At 36.2% G+C, this 13760-nt stretch overlaps 1 protein-coding gene across 18 annotated transcripts in view; it reads right to left on the reverse strand.

Annotated features, from left to right (window-relative positions):
• RBBP8 (RB binding protein 8, endonuclease) overlaps positions 1-13760 on the reverse strand; it is a 103656-nt gene that overhangs the window by 26436 nt on the left and 63460 nt on the right. For 8 of the 18 annotated variants that reach the window (XM_008523294.2, XM_070629687.1, XM_070629689.1 and 5 more), the window contains 6 exons: positions 7840-8015; positions 5254-5358; positions 3053-3150; positions 2191-2303; positions 210-1107; positions 1-127 (listed from right to left, as the gene is read on the reverse strand). In XM_008523294.2, coding sequence (XP_008521516.1) covers positions 1-127; positions 210-1107; positions 2191-2303; positions 3053-3150; positions 5254-5358; positions 7840-8015 — 1517 coding nt within the window. The remainder of the gene's footprint in view (positions 128-209; positions 1108-2190; positions 2304-3052; positions 3151-5253; positions 5359-7839; positions 8016-13760) is intronic. The other 10 variants (XM_008523295.2, XM_070629693.1, XM_070629694.1 and 7 more) reach the window with 2 other exon arrangements.

Below are 13760 nucleotides of genomic sequence, written 5' to 3' on the forward strand. Positions count from 1 at the left end.
CTTGGCTGTCTTGTGAAGACTTTGCTTTAGAAATTCTACACGGATTTAACTGAAGAACAGACGCAAGTTCACATGCTCCATGGATTGACCTGGGTTTTCTTTTTATTGGCTCATGAGAACCAGCACCCTAAAACAGAAAGAATTATTAGCACCTAGATAAAATCATAAACAATCATTTTAATCAAAATCCTTGACCATTGAACACAAACCTTCATGTCATCAAAAAGACTCTCTGTCTCCAAACTTTCACGTGGACATAGAGGGATTTTAAAGACAGGATTTTCTTCCTTTATTTGTAATGGTGTTTTATTATCTGGAGAGGATTTACTCAAAGACTGGAGGCCGCAATCCTGTAAACAGGGCTCCTCTGGGGAATCTCTGGTTAACGTACAGCTCCCACTCAAGGCCTCGCGGCTTGAAGAAGAGCTCTTCGGGATGGGCTTCAAAGCCTCAGAGAGAGTCGCCTGCCTAAATCTGATTTTAGAGGGCTCACTTCCTTGGCTTTTCTCTTGACGCTGAATAGCTGAAAATCGATCAGACAGATCCAGAGGTTTGTCCATCACACAGTCTCCGTTCAAGGAAGAATGACTATCGGGTGGAAAAGGAAAAGCATTTTCTTTATCAAAAGAAGCTTGGGGGCAGCTTACTTCATCTTCACTTTCTTCCTCAATTTTCTTCCTTTTGGATGTTCTGCCTCCCAATGATTTCAGGGACATCACATGTTTATCTTTATCAGTAATAGCATCTTTAATATGATCAAGATTCTCCTGTTCACTTGTGGATTCACTTATATTTTTATTTATAAGCATTTGCTTATTAGAAGATGATTGGCTAATGATCTTGTTCACCTCAGACCCAAGATAAAGATGTGTGAAAAGGGCATTATCTTCAGATTTTGATCTAGTTTTCTCTGATCTAGAGTTAGAAGTATTGCTGAAAGGTGCCATTTTCAGATGTTTTTTTTTCCCAGTCTCTAAAAGAGAAGGGGACAAACTTGTATTCAAACCTAAACTGCTTTTCACATTAGACGTAGCTCCAAATACAGGAGATGATACCCGAGTGGGCAACTCTTCTTGAGGAGGAGTCTTTGAATTACAGTCTGGAAATCTAAAAAAATAAAGAGTGGTAAAATTTTTTTCCTTCTAAAGACATAGAGTAAAAATTAAAAGACAAGTGTAATGAGAAAGCTTTTGCTAATACAGAATTATTAATAGTAAGTTTTTATCCACGTATTAGAGGCAGATGATTAACATTTAAGATAGGGTATAGTTGCTGGCTTCTCTTCATTTAGCTGACAAAAAGCAGAGGAAAATGATACAGTAAATCAGTCTCAATATCATAAAATTGCTATCCATAAATATTTAATTTAAATAACTTCATTATATAAGAAAATCATATTTTACTAAGTTCCAATGAGGACCCAACTTTCTTTGTTGTTACGAAATCTGGCGTGAGTAACTCCAAGAAACGACATTCCTGTATCACAGGATTGAACATAAATTAAGACCAGCCTGCCTGTGGCAGAGGGACGGCTGCAGTGGTGGAAGAGCATCAGGTTTAAGTTTGGAGACAGGGGATGGGCAAGCTCCTACTCTAGAACTTAACAGCTATGTGGCTGTGAGCAAGACACTGACCCTCATTCGAGCTGCATTTCTGTTGACTGTAAAAAATGGAAGTAATAAAACCTACTTTAATTAGAGTTACCAAGATGACAAATTAAATGTTATATATGTATCCAAAACCAAAGGTCTTTTAAAAAGCAAAATGCTACATAAACATAGGATTATTAGTTAATGGATGTTCTGAAATTAGTAAAAAATGAGATGCAACACAATCTTGGAAGCTCATCCAAGCTTACAGATGCATTTTATGTAACATCCAGTCTTGGGAAATACAAACCCAGAAGGGATGAGCGGGTCTTTAAAGGGGCAGAGTAACAATGCCGGGAACTCCTAAGTACTGCTTGATACAAGTCTAGAAAGAATATAAAAATAATATTCATCTCTTTGCAATAATGCAAAAAGCCCTCAATTGGTCATAAACTGGGTAAAATATTTTTTAAAATAAAAATTAATACAACCAGAATAACAAACTATATGCTGTGTGGGAGAAATAGTTTAATTATATGGAACTAATTGAATGGGATCTCACCAACAGTTTATAAGTTTTTACCAAAGTGCCCCAAATTACCTTAAACTATCTTCACTATTTCTTGCAGATTCCTCAAAAGGTTGTTTCTTGTGATCTCCTTCCAGACAGTGGTAGAGCTCATCATCAAGAGGGCTCACGGGACCTTGAGGTTCCTTCAACAGTAATATATAAAGTACATAAATACAATGGAAGATGATTCATCCTTAAAAAGGAATGAAATACTGATAAATGCTACAAAGTAGATGAACCTCAAAAACAAGATAAGTGAAAGAAGCCAGACTCAAAAGCCACACAACATATGATTCCATTTATATGAATTATCCAGAATAGGTAAATCCATAGGACAGAAAGTAGACCTGTGGTTCAGGGACTGCGAGTAGGGGGAATGAGGACTGAACGTTTAACAAGGATGGGGTTTTCTTCTGGGGTGATGAAAATGCTTTGGAACTAGATGGAGGGGCTGTTGTATAATATTGTGAATATACTAAATGCCATTGAATAGTACACTTTAAAATGGTTAATTTTATCTTATGTGCATTTCATGAAAAAAAATCCTGAAATCAACCCAAAGGTTTAACTCTTCTCTTAGATGAAACAGGACAGGGCTAGGGAGGAGAGAGGGGGTGGGGAAGAGGGTGGCCAAATCATCTAAGTCATCATCAGTTCTCTAAATTTTGATGCAGCCCATAACCTATATCCCAAGAATTCTAAAGACCCTAGATTTCTGGGACTGCCTGGGATGGACAATATAAATGGGCCTCCTGGCCACGTCAATTTTGTTCTAGGCCTTTATCCAATGATCTTTGGAAAAAAATACTTTTTCTCTTGCTCAATTCTCTAAAAACCGACCTAAAAGGACACCAATTACTTCACATTAACACCAAATTCAACAATTACTTACAGATTCTTCTTGAACACTAAGTCCAAGTGTTTCAGCAACAACTGTAGCTAAATTAAAAGATGACTTATCAGTGGGATAACTGCTTGTCCCATGTGTTTCTAAGTAAGAAGAAAAAAAACAATCACACAATTGTAGAAGCTAGATGTATAAAAAAATACAAAAAGGAATAAAAGGCTCAAAGAACCAGTTTACAAGATGGCACTAAACAATTTTTTAAATTCTTTGCAAAAAAGCCCAAAATATTTACTATAAATGGCAATAAGTAGTAGGTATCTAGCGTCTACACTTGCCAAACTTTCTCAGCTAAGTTTTCTACTTCTTCTAAGTGAACTGAATGCAAGAGGTAGATTATTTTTTATTGCTAGTGAAAAAAAATCATAAAAATAAATGGGTTTATTGTGACCTAATATATAGCATGAATATCAAACCATATTTATAGTACCTTTCATGAAAACATACTTTGTGGGAGAGATTTTCAGCACTGCATAATTTCCAAGTTTTAAGCTAACACATAATTATACAGAAATCACCTGTGTTCATGTATCTTATAAAGTTTTATGCATTCAGACTTTCAATAACTCAGCAAGTATTTATGGAGCACATACTATGTTCCAGGGATTATGCTAGGCACTGGGTGAAAAGAAAAGGTACTTGTCCTCAAGGAGCTTATAGGCCATAGTTGAAACAGAAAGGTAAAAAGGAAAATTGCAATAAAATGTGACAAACATTATATAAAGGTATATAAAAAAGGGGTAATTTAAAAATAGAGAAAGGACTCTTAATCTGCCTTGGGAAATCAAGGAAAGCCAGACCAAGTGATGTCTAAGAGAAAGGGGAATTTGACAGTCAACTGGACTAGGGGCAGAGAAGGATTCTAGGCATGTGTAAGGGTCCACACATGTGAAACAAGACAGCAGGTTCAGGGAACTACATGTGGTTCAACTGCTGGAAACCAAATGCAAAAGATACAGTAGCAGCAGGACAGAAGCCCAGATAGGTTGGTGAGGGATCAGATTATCCTAAAGAGTTAAAATTCATTCTGCAGGCAATGAAGAGATTCCAAGGTTTTTAATAGAGGACAGATGCAATATTTGGGTTAAAAAAAATAATTCTAGCCATGATAGGCTGATGGAGCAAGAATCAGTCACTAATAGGCAAGAGGACTAGTTAAGAGTACCAACACAGTCTGACGAGAGACGCTGATGGCCGAAACTAGGAAAATGGGGGTGCAGAAGAATACGCGTGACAGATACGTAGGAGAAGCAATCAATAAGACTTGGAGACTATCTCAATATGAGAGAGAGGAAGGAGGAGTCTAGGGGTGACTCAAAGTCTTTCAATTTAGGTAACTCAGAGAGGTAGTGTTATTCACTGAGATTATAAATAAAAGGATGAGAAGTAGGTTTGACACAACAGTTTCAATTTTAAACATGCTGAAATTGGAGGATATCCAGGTAGACGTGTTCAACAGCAGGCAAATCCACTGGTTTGGAATCCAGGAGAAAAGTCTTGGACAGAGATATAGATTTGGGATTTATTATCGTATAGGTTGTAGCAGAACACTAACTCTAGGTGAGCTTCCTCCAGAAAGAGATAAAAAGTGAGACAAGAAAAGGCCCAGGACCATACACACTGGGGACAATAACATTTAAAAGAAGAGAAAGAATAGCCAATAAAGGAAGATGAAAAAAGTACAATAAGAAGTAAGAGAACCAGGAGAGTGGCACCACTTCAAAAAAGAGAGTGCTCCATAATGTCAGGTGTCATAGAAAGGTCAAGTAGGATAAGGAGCGGGAAACAGTCATCAGATGTAACAATCAGGAGGTCACTGATGACTTTTGTCAGAGCAGTTCTAATGTAATGACTGAGAACAGAAAGTGTGAGAATGTGTTCTCTTTTTCTCCCCATTCCCTCTCCCTCTTCTTGCCCCTCCTTCCTCCCTTCCCCTGCACAGTAAAGCCTTGTTTACTCAAAATTATTAGCAATTTGTATTTATATATATGGGTAGGGGCATTAATATGAATTAATAATAGTATAACATTACTTTCCAATATGAAAAAGACTGCTAAACAATTAGTAATACAAACAAAATTATATGCAAAATATTTTAACATATTGTCTTATTCAGAATGTTGGCCCCTCTTAACCCACCAATAACCACAAATTTTAAACTTATAAATTAATCTCAATATCTTGCTTACTAGCCATTGGAGACTGACTTTGATCACAAGTGTCAGCCACTAGAGTTTCATTTTCATTAGGCTTTTGTTGCAGATGAGTTGAAGATTTTGGAACTTTTCTCAATTCTAAGGGAAAAAACAAGAGATATTACATATAAAAAATCATGAAAAATATTATTTGGATAAGCTAATACAAATCTGTCTTTTTGCATGAGAAGTGCCATTTTATTGATAAAATTTCAATATTCTAATAAAAAGTTCATCTCTTTGGTTTCATTAAGAAACAAAGCTGGGGGGCGGGGGGGCGGCCCGTGGCTGAGCTAAGTTTGCGCGCTCTGCTTTGCTGGCACAGGGTTTCACTGGTTCGGATCCTGGGCGTGGACCTGGCACCACTCATCAAGCCATGCTGAGGCGGTGTCCCACATGCCACAACTAGAAGGACGCACAACTAAAATATACAACTATGTACTGGGGGGCTTTGGAGAGAAGAAGGAAACATAAAAAATTGAAAAAAGAAACAAAGCTGGAAATTACAGGGGAGAGAGAGGACTAGAATTTGTACACAAGTTTCTTCGGACCTAAGTCTCCTAGAATTGTAATATTTTAACGTATCTTCTTTTCCTTGTGTATTTGTTGCACATCAGTAGGTTAATTTAAAATGAATACTGCATCATACAGCTCTACAATCCTTGTTTTAGAGTTTCTATTTTCTGGAAGGAAATCCTGAAATATGCTTTATCATAAATCATTCAAGTGTTTAAGGATTTAATTCAAAGAAAGCCAAAAGACACAGCAAAGGGAAATAGACTTTTACCAATTATAACTTGAAAATGGTATTAAAAAGCGCTATACACTTGAAAATAAACAAGCAAGGGTGGTTAGAAAAGAGAAAAGGACTAATAGTCATTAAATCAGTTTTAAAATAATTTGCATGGCTCAAAAGTTACTTTATATTTTAAAACCAAAATTTCAGATTTCAAGTAAAAAGGATCAGAACAAGACTAAAGCAGACAAATTAAGTTTTTAAATAGTTATACATTATTCTCAATCAAAAAATAAACCAGAAGCATTTATACTGGATATAAAAGACTTTCCTAATAAATTGCTGTGATTTGTTTTTCTGGCTATTCCTACACATGGATTTAAACATGATCTAAATTATGCAGCTGCTCATCTGTGGTGATTCATGTCCTGTCTGCAGCAGACTAAAAGGCCAATGAGTGTTCAATTCTAGATTCGTGATCTTAATTGTACTTTAGCTCCTAATTACGTGTAAGATTTTTAACAGTTCTTCTGTTTTCCACTAGATGGCGATGCAAGCTCATGTAAAATGGGGGAAAATTGTGTCAATTTTCCAGCAGGAAAGAATAAGATCTATTTATTTTTTTAAAGGCATAGCTACTGCCAAATTTATTTGCATTATAAAAATGTCTCTAGGACTATACACCCCTTCTCCCCAAACAGTTTAGGTTAAAAATTAAAGTCTTTACCATTTACTTTAGATCAACATTAAAAGGAATAATCATTGTATCATGTCACATGATACATTTCAGGGCTACATGAAAAGGTAGTTCCAAAGCATTTAGCAGAAATGGTAAATTGGCCTGGAATTAGAAATATGCCACTGATAAGCCATCGAGCAGATACAATATAAAGCCATTTCTTGATTACCACCAATTGCTACAAATTATCAAAAAACAAAAAAATAGTCAGTCAAAGACAGCTCCAATGGTGGGAGGAACCGCAGGCAAGACCTGGAAAGCACAAAAGTTCAGAGCCAAGAAGATCATATCTGAATTTTGACTGACTTACCTGAATTTTATCTACTTACTTGACACATGTCTCTGAGTGAGTTATTTAACCCTAAAGAACATATCTTTCCTCATCTATAAAACAAAGGTGCTAATAGCTACCTTGCAAGCTTGTCATGGAAATTAAAATACAATAAAATGTACTCAAATCACTCAGCATAATACCTGGCGCAGAGTAGGTGAAAATTAATGTTAAGTTCCTTTCCTGTTTCTTTCTATCCCACTCCAATATATACACATAAGAATATTTTTAAAATGAAAAGAAACAAGACTATTCACTGTAATTATAAAATGCTGAGCATTTATATATTCAGATGAGCGATATGTGTCTATACATAACACAGGCAGAAAATGCCTTCCCAGTCACTTCACTAACGGAAGTTAAACTCACAGTTGTAACATAAGTAGCCTGACAATGACTATCTTCTTTCCACTAGCTTGAATAACATAAAAACTAACAATAGGGATCAGCCCGGTGACATAATGGTTAAACCCATTCCACTTCGGTGGCCTGGGGTTTGCAGGTTCAGATCCCAGGCACAGATCTAGCACTGCTCATCAAGCCACGCTGTGGCGGAGTCCCACATAAAATACAGGAAGACTGGCACAGATGTTAGCTCAGTGACAATCTTCCTTAAGCAAAAAGAGGAGGATTGGCAACAGATCTTAGCTGAGGCCCAATCTTCCTGACAAAAAAACCCAAGGAACAAAAAAAAAACCCTCCCCCCAAACCAACAACAGACAAATACATTCTTTTTACAAAACCAGATAACTGAAGTACAACTCCAACCCTTACCATCTGTACACAGAGAGTGTTCCAGTTTAGTATGTGTTTGTTCTATGTATCGGACATGGAGGTTCTCCTTTCTCCGTAGCCGGTTAATGCCAGAAAAGGAAAAGGCCGTTATTGGTGAATCTGGAATAGCATTTTCCTCAGATTCAAGCTCAGTTACTTGATGCTGCTGGTCATTCCTAGAGGAAAATAATGACAATTGAAAGAAAACTAATTCAACAAATACTTATTAAAACATCTTCATATAGTATGGAGCGACAGCAGAACACAGGTATGAAGCTGTAGAGAGAGAATTCCTTGCATCTAATGCTTCCAATCTAAATATAAGGATTAGAGTACCAAGTGGGGAATATTATTGTGAGTAGTAAAGTACAAGGTGTGGTCAGTGGCACCTGAGGTGAAATTAAAAGGATTTCAAATGGCAGAGAAAATCAGCAGAGGATCCACACAGTTTGAGTCAAGGCAGGCAGTACTGTGTACTTGTCTTAGAGAACGGTAAGCTAGGACTACAGAACGAGAGCCTTGATTAAGTGTGCACATAAATAAGAAAACAAGAAGAAAGGAATTAAGGTTTTAGAGCATGGAGGTAATGCGATAATCTAGCCACAGTGTGCAGCAGACCGACTAGGACAGACAGAAAGGAGGCAAGGAAGTCAATTAGGCAACGGGTGTAATAGTCGATGCAAGAGCTTCTGTGGGGCGAACTAGGATGCTGAAAATAGTTATGAAAAGGAAGGGATCAATGCTAAACACTGTGGTAAAAGAATGAACATAACTCGGCAAACAACAAATATAGGGTGATATATAATGTTAACACTGATAACTACCAACATCTGTTGTGGCTTTACACTGCTGGGCAGTGTTCAAAGTGCTACACCTATCAGTTTAATTACCACAACTGATGAGGTATTATTATTACTCTCATTTTACAAATGAGAAAATGAAGACACAGAAGTTAAGTCACTTACTAAAATAGTAACTAACAGAACCAGGATCTAAATCTCAGCAGCCAGACTCCTGGGACAATGTTGTTAACCATTCAACATGTTATCCTTAGTGTAGACCATGAGACTAACGACTGACTACAAGGATTCAAACTTTGACTTTCCACCACTGCTTCTATCAGCCCCCGTTCCAGTCTACTCTCAACATGTCAGCCAGAACAGTCCTATTAAAACTTAAGTCTTATTATGTTACCCCTCTGATTAAAACCTGCCACATTTCCCAGTTTTACTGAAAACACAAATCAAAGGCCTTTCAATGATTCACAAGGTCCTACACGATCTGATCATCCCCCTCCCCTCCCACCTCTCTGGCCCCTGTTCTTTCTATATTCTACTCCAGCCACACTTGCTTCCTCGAGATTCCTCAAATACACCAGGCATACTCCTGCCTTAGCTTCTTTGTTCTAGTCCTTCCATCTTCTTGAAATGCTTATCCCCAGATACCACATGGCTAATTCTCTCATCTCCTTCAAGTCTTTGCTGGAGTTTTTCTCATCAGTGCCTACCTTGAACATGCTATTTACAACTGAACCCCCTTCCCACAGGCTAGTACTCCTATTCCTTGTTATTCTACTCTGTTTACTTTATCCATTGCACCTACTGCTGTCTAACATAGTATATAAGGGATCTGTCAATTGCTCACCTGCCAGAATGTAAATTCTAAGAGGATAAGGATCTTTGGTTCACTGAGGCATCACAAGTGTCTACAATAGTAGGTACTTGGTAAGTGCTCAATAAACAACTGCTGAATGAATGAATATGAGAGATTCCTAGATTCCACTAAAAGAAATAGATTTGTGCTGATCTGGGCATACGTTCTTGCCCAACTCAATTCAGGACTAATGGCACCTAAAGATTGGATTTGGATTGAATTGCGGTTGACAAAAATAAAGTTAATGAACTCAGTTGACTTCTCCATGTCAGATCATTACTGACCTATTTGCCAACCAATTCTCACCAGTCTGTCAGGCATTTACGGTTTACATGACAGAACTAGTGTGTTCTATTATACTAATATCGACTTTCAATACTATTTCCAAACAAAGAATAATATGAGAATTTTATAAACTATGACCAACAGATTTAAAAAAAAATTAGAAGATAAAGATTAATTTTTCCTAGCATAGATTTGTATCTTAATTTCCTGGATAATATCAATATTATTTGTGGTCTATAACCCTATATTCAATACGGAGGAAAATCTTTAGAATTAATATCCAATTTTTAACCTCTCCATACAATTCTACTGTCTTATTCTGGAAAAATAAAGTAAACTAAGGTCATATGAGAAAGCCTTATAAATTAATTAAGCGTGAAATCTACCTGACCTAGCTTTAACTAATCACGTCACAGCCCACCTACCTCTTAGTCATAAAAATTCAACCTGAAGCATGAATGAGTGACAGAAGAAACTGATTTCCTGCCAGAGTTAATCTAGAAGTAGCTGGGATAACAACACAAAACCAAACCAAAACAAAACAGAAGCTAGCTCTAACTAGAGTTGTCCAAACTACGTAAACAAGTGCTAGCTTTGTCCTCTTTTGTCCTTTGTCATAAAAGGGGGAAAATAACCCAAACCAACTTCCACGTGTTCACCAAATTTCTTCTTTAAAGCATTAGGGCTCACTGATTTTCTGAGAAAAGCTTAAAAAGTTCACACCATGGCTATTGGTTAATTATATACACTAAGTCATCTATCTCCTTCCACTTTTCTTTCTAATGGCTTGAGAGTAAATTTTTTTTGGGTGTCTGTTTTATTTGTAGGCCTCCCCTTAAATTACAGTGAAAACCACTTCAGTTGTTCTTTTTTCCAAAGACTTTGTATAAAGATCCAGGGTTTCCCTACATAAAGAGTCTGTGAAAAAGTTTTCAACATTCATCTTTTCTCCTGCTAAAGGAGAGATCGAAAGAACCTATATTTCCAGTTAAAATACAATTCAAACTTAATGAGGCAGTTATAGCCATCAAGTTCACTAACCATTCTGATTTTCAAAAAAGGGAAGGAGATGTTTCCCTAAAATACAAACTAGTGAGTCTGATGTCCTGAATCTCTTGGAACCAGTGTAAGTTTATTATATGAATAATTCAAATAAGACATTTTTAAAAATAGGGCTATTAGGCCAGTTGTTCTGAGGACTGCTTTATTGTATACCTCGCTCTCAGGAAGGCATCTGACAATGATTCTCTTGATATCTTCTTATTGTAAACAAAAAGAAGAAATACCAAACTCGGTATTAATAGAGAAAGATAGACTCCTAACTCACTGAATGATATATCACACAAAAAATTATCATTAACGAAGGAAATCTGTAGTAGTATGCCTCAGGGTTCCATCCTCAGACAGGTTTTAGTCAACATTTTACTTACGATTTTGATGCAGGCCACTGATAGAATGTCAAACTTGTGGAAGACACAAAGCTGAGAATAAAAGCTAACCTAACTCATGGCAGGAAAAAAAACAACACATAAAAGACCCTCAAAGGTTGGAATAATGGGCAAATCTAACAAAATGAAATAGAACAAGATAAATGCAAGATATAAGCCTTACTGAGTCAGAAGAGGAAGAATCCTCTTCTGGCACCACGTAGGTAACCTTCTGAGGCTGTTTCAGCATAAAATTAAGAAAGGGTATACAAACTGCGAAGTCAGGCAAACCTGGGTTCGAATTCTGGGTCCAACACTTTCTAGTCACACTGGGTGAGTTATTTAACCTTTCTGAGCCTCAGTTACCACCTATAAAGTAGGCATGGTACTGTACTTTCCTACTTCCTTTTTGTAGGGAAGTTGTGAAAAGGATAACGTATGTAAAGATGTAATCCAACACCCAGAAAATAGTATTTAATCAATAGTGCTATTATCTTAAAATGAAGGAGTAGGCTAAAAGATATAAGGTTTCTTAAACAACCTACTATGAAGTCATGACTCTGACGTCCTGTACTTTTATCTAAAACAAGTCTACAAGTAGAGGATAGAGAAGACTTTGACTTAAAGGGTCTAGTTAGCAGCAAACCCAATAAGGAACCACCAGTAATACATGTATCTTTTGACTACATTAATATAAATAAAGATACAGAAAAATGGAGCGGGCAGTATTGCTCTATTGATCAGACTATAACTAGAATACTGAGTTCTTACTTAAGATACTGATAAACTAAAACATTAAAGAGAAATAGTACTTTGAAGAATCTTAAAGTAATGACACGAGGAACAGTCAATTAAGAGAGGATATTTACTCTAAAGATAAGACTCAGGAGGGCCCTGATAGTTGTCTTCATGTAAACAAAGGGCCATCAATTATGAGAGGGGTATACTTGTTCCAGATGGTCACAGAAGGCAAAATCAGAATCAACAAATATAACTTGTACCTAGAGTGATTTCTACACAAATTTAGAACTTTCTAATAATTCCATCACACTAAAATTAAATAGGCTTGGGAAACAGCAAATTTGTACTAGAGGTGTCTAAACAATGGTTGTTAAAGAAGTTATACAAGGAATTCAATTTAGAAGAGGATGTTGAATGAAATGAATCCTACAGTCCTTAAGTGTATACACGCCTTTGACTTTCACACACATTCATTTCCCAAAACAAAAAGGGTTATAACCTCAATACCTAGTTTATTTAATTATGTGCTTTCTGTAAATGGGGTTATAAGTAACCTATATATACACTTTATAATGGCAAATTTTTACTGAATAATTTCTTACTATAGTGTCTGTAAATAACTGTCCTACCATACAAGGTTTCTGTAACATCAAATCCAACTCAGATGAGTTAGAATTACTGCATTTAACAAGCCGAAGAATAAGGCAAATATTTTTTCTAAAGTTGAGGGGAATTTCAGGCACTAATAGTATAATGTTACAGTACTATAGGTATCCAGAGGAAACTGGTTGCCTTTACAAGATAATACTTGCTATTTTTTTTAACTGCCAAGCAAAGAAAATTTGTTTCAAGAGAACAAACTATAAAAGAAGTTGGCTCATGGGAATAACAACTATCATATTTCAGAAGAGAACCGAAAGACACAATAGATGACCTCTTACACTGTTCTAAGGCATGTCCTAAATAAAACATACATGTTCTGAGCTCATCTATATGATTAATCTTCATTGTAATTTCAAACTTCAGCTTTTACTTCTTTTCTAAAATATCAGTGAGCTTTAACAGGAAAAATCTGTGACTTTGAGAATACTAAAAATAAACTAATTCTGATTGGAATTCATATTTTTGCCAAGCAAATGACATTATCTAGTTTCAATACACTTTAAAGATCTTGGTTTTTGAGGCATTCACCTACCTAATTCTGTATTAACCTCTACACATTCGTTATCTTATTTATCTTTGGTATTCATAAATATCAAGGTTGATATGTTCAAAATACCATAAGCTAAATCACTTCACGTAACATAGCTCAATGCATGTCAACAGTTATCTGAAATCTTCAGAATCAGATGTGATTCAGAATTTAAATTTTTTCTTAAATAAAGGATAATTCAGAGCGTATACAGGTTACTACATAATTATTTCCAGTAAAACCTAAGGCATCATCCTTTAGTCAAGCATGCTGATATTTCAACAGCAAAACTTAGCAATGCTCATACGAAGTGAGACAAATAAGGACTATAAACAGCATCTTGCCAGTTGAGGTGAGATTAGGTTGTAACATTTCAAAAAAATCTTTTGGGTTTTGAATCATATATAAGAGATTGTGGATCTGTGTCTTGCCTCACTTCACTACAGAGCTTGAGTAAAATCAGAAAGTGTTGACATTTTCATAAACGTTTTGCAACCTCTGTCTGACCCCATAGACTTCTTTCCTCATTTGACTATTATCCCCCTGAAAATTCTCTTTGGTTACCAATATTCAGTAGACTGATCACATGAGAGGAATATCAAAATCCTATTGGACATTCACTA

The sequence above is a fragment of the Equus przewalskii genome, chromosome 7 (genome assembly GCF_037783145.1).
Source record: "Equus przewalskii isolate Varuska chromosome 7, EquPr2, whole genome shotgun sequence".
Taxonomy (NCBI): Eukaryota; Metazoa; Chordata; class Mammalia; order Perissodactyla; family Equidae; genus Equus; species Equus przewalskii.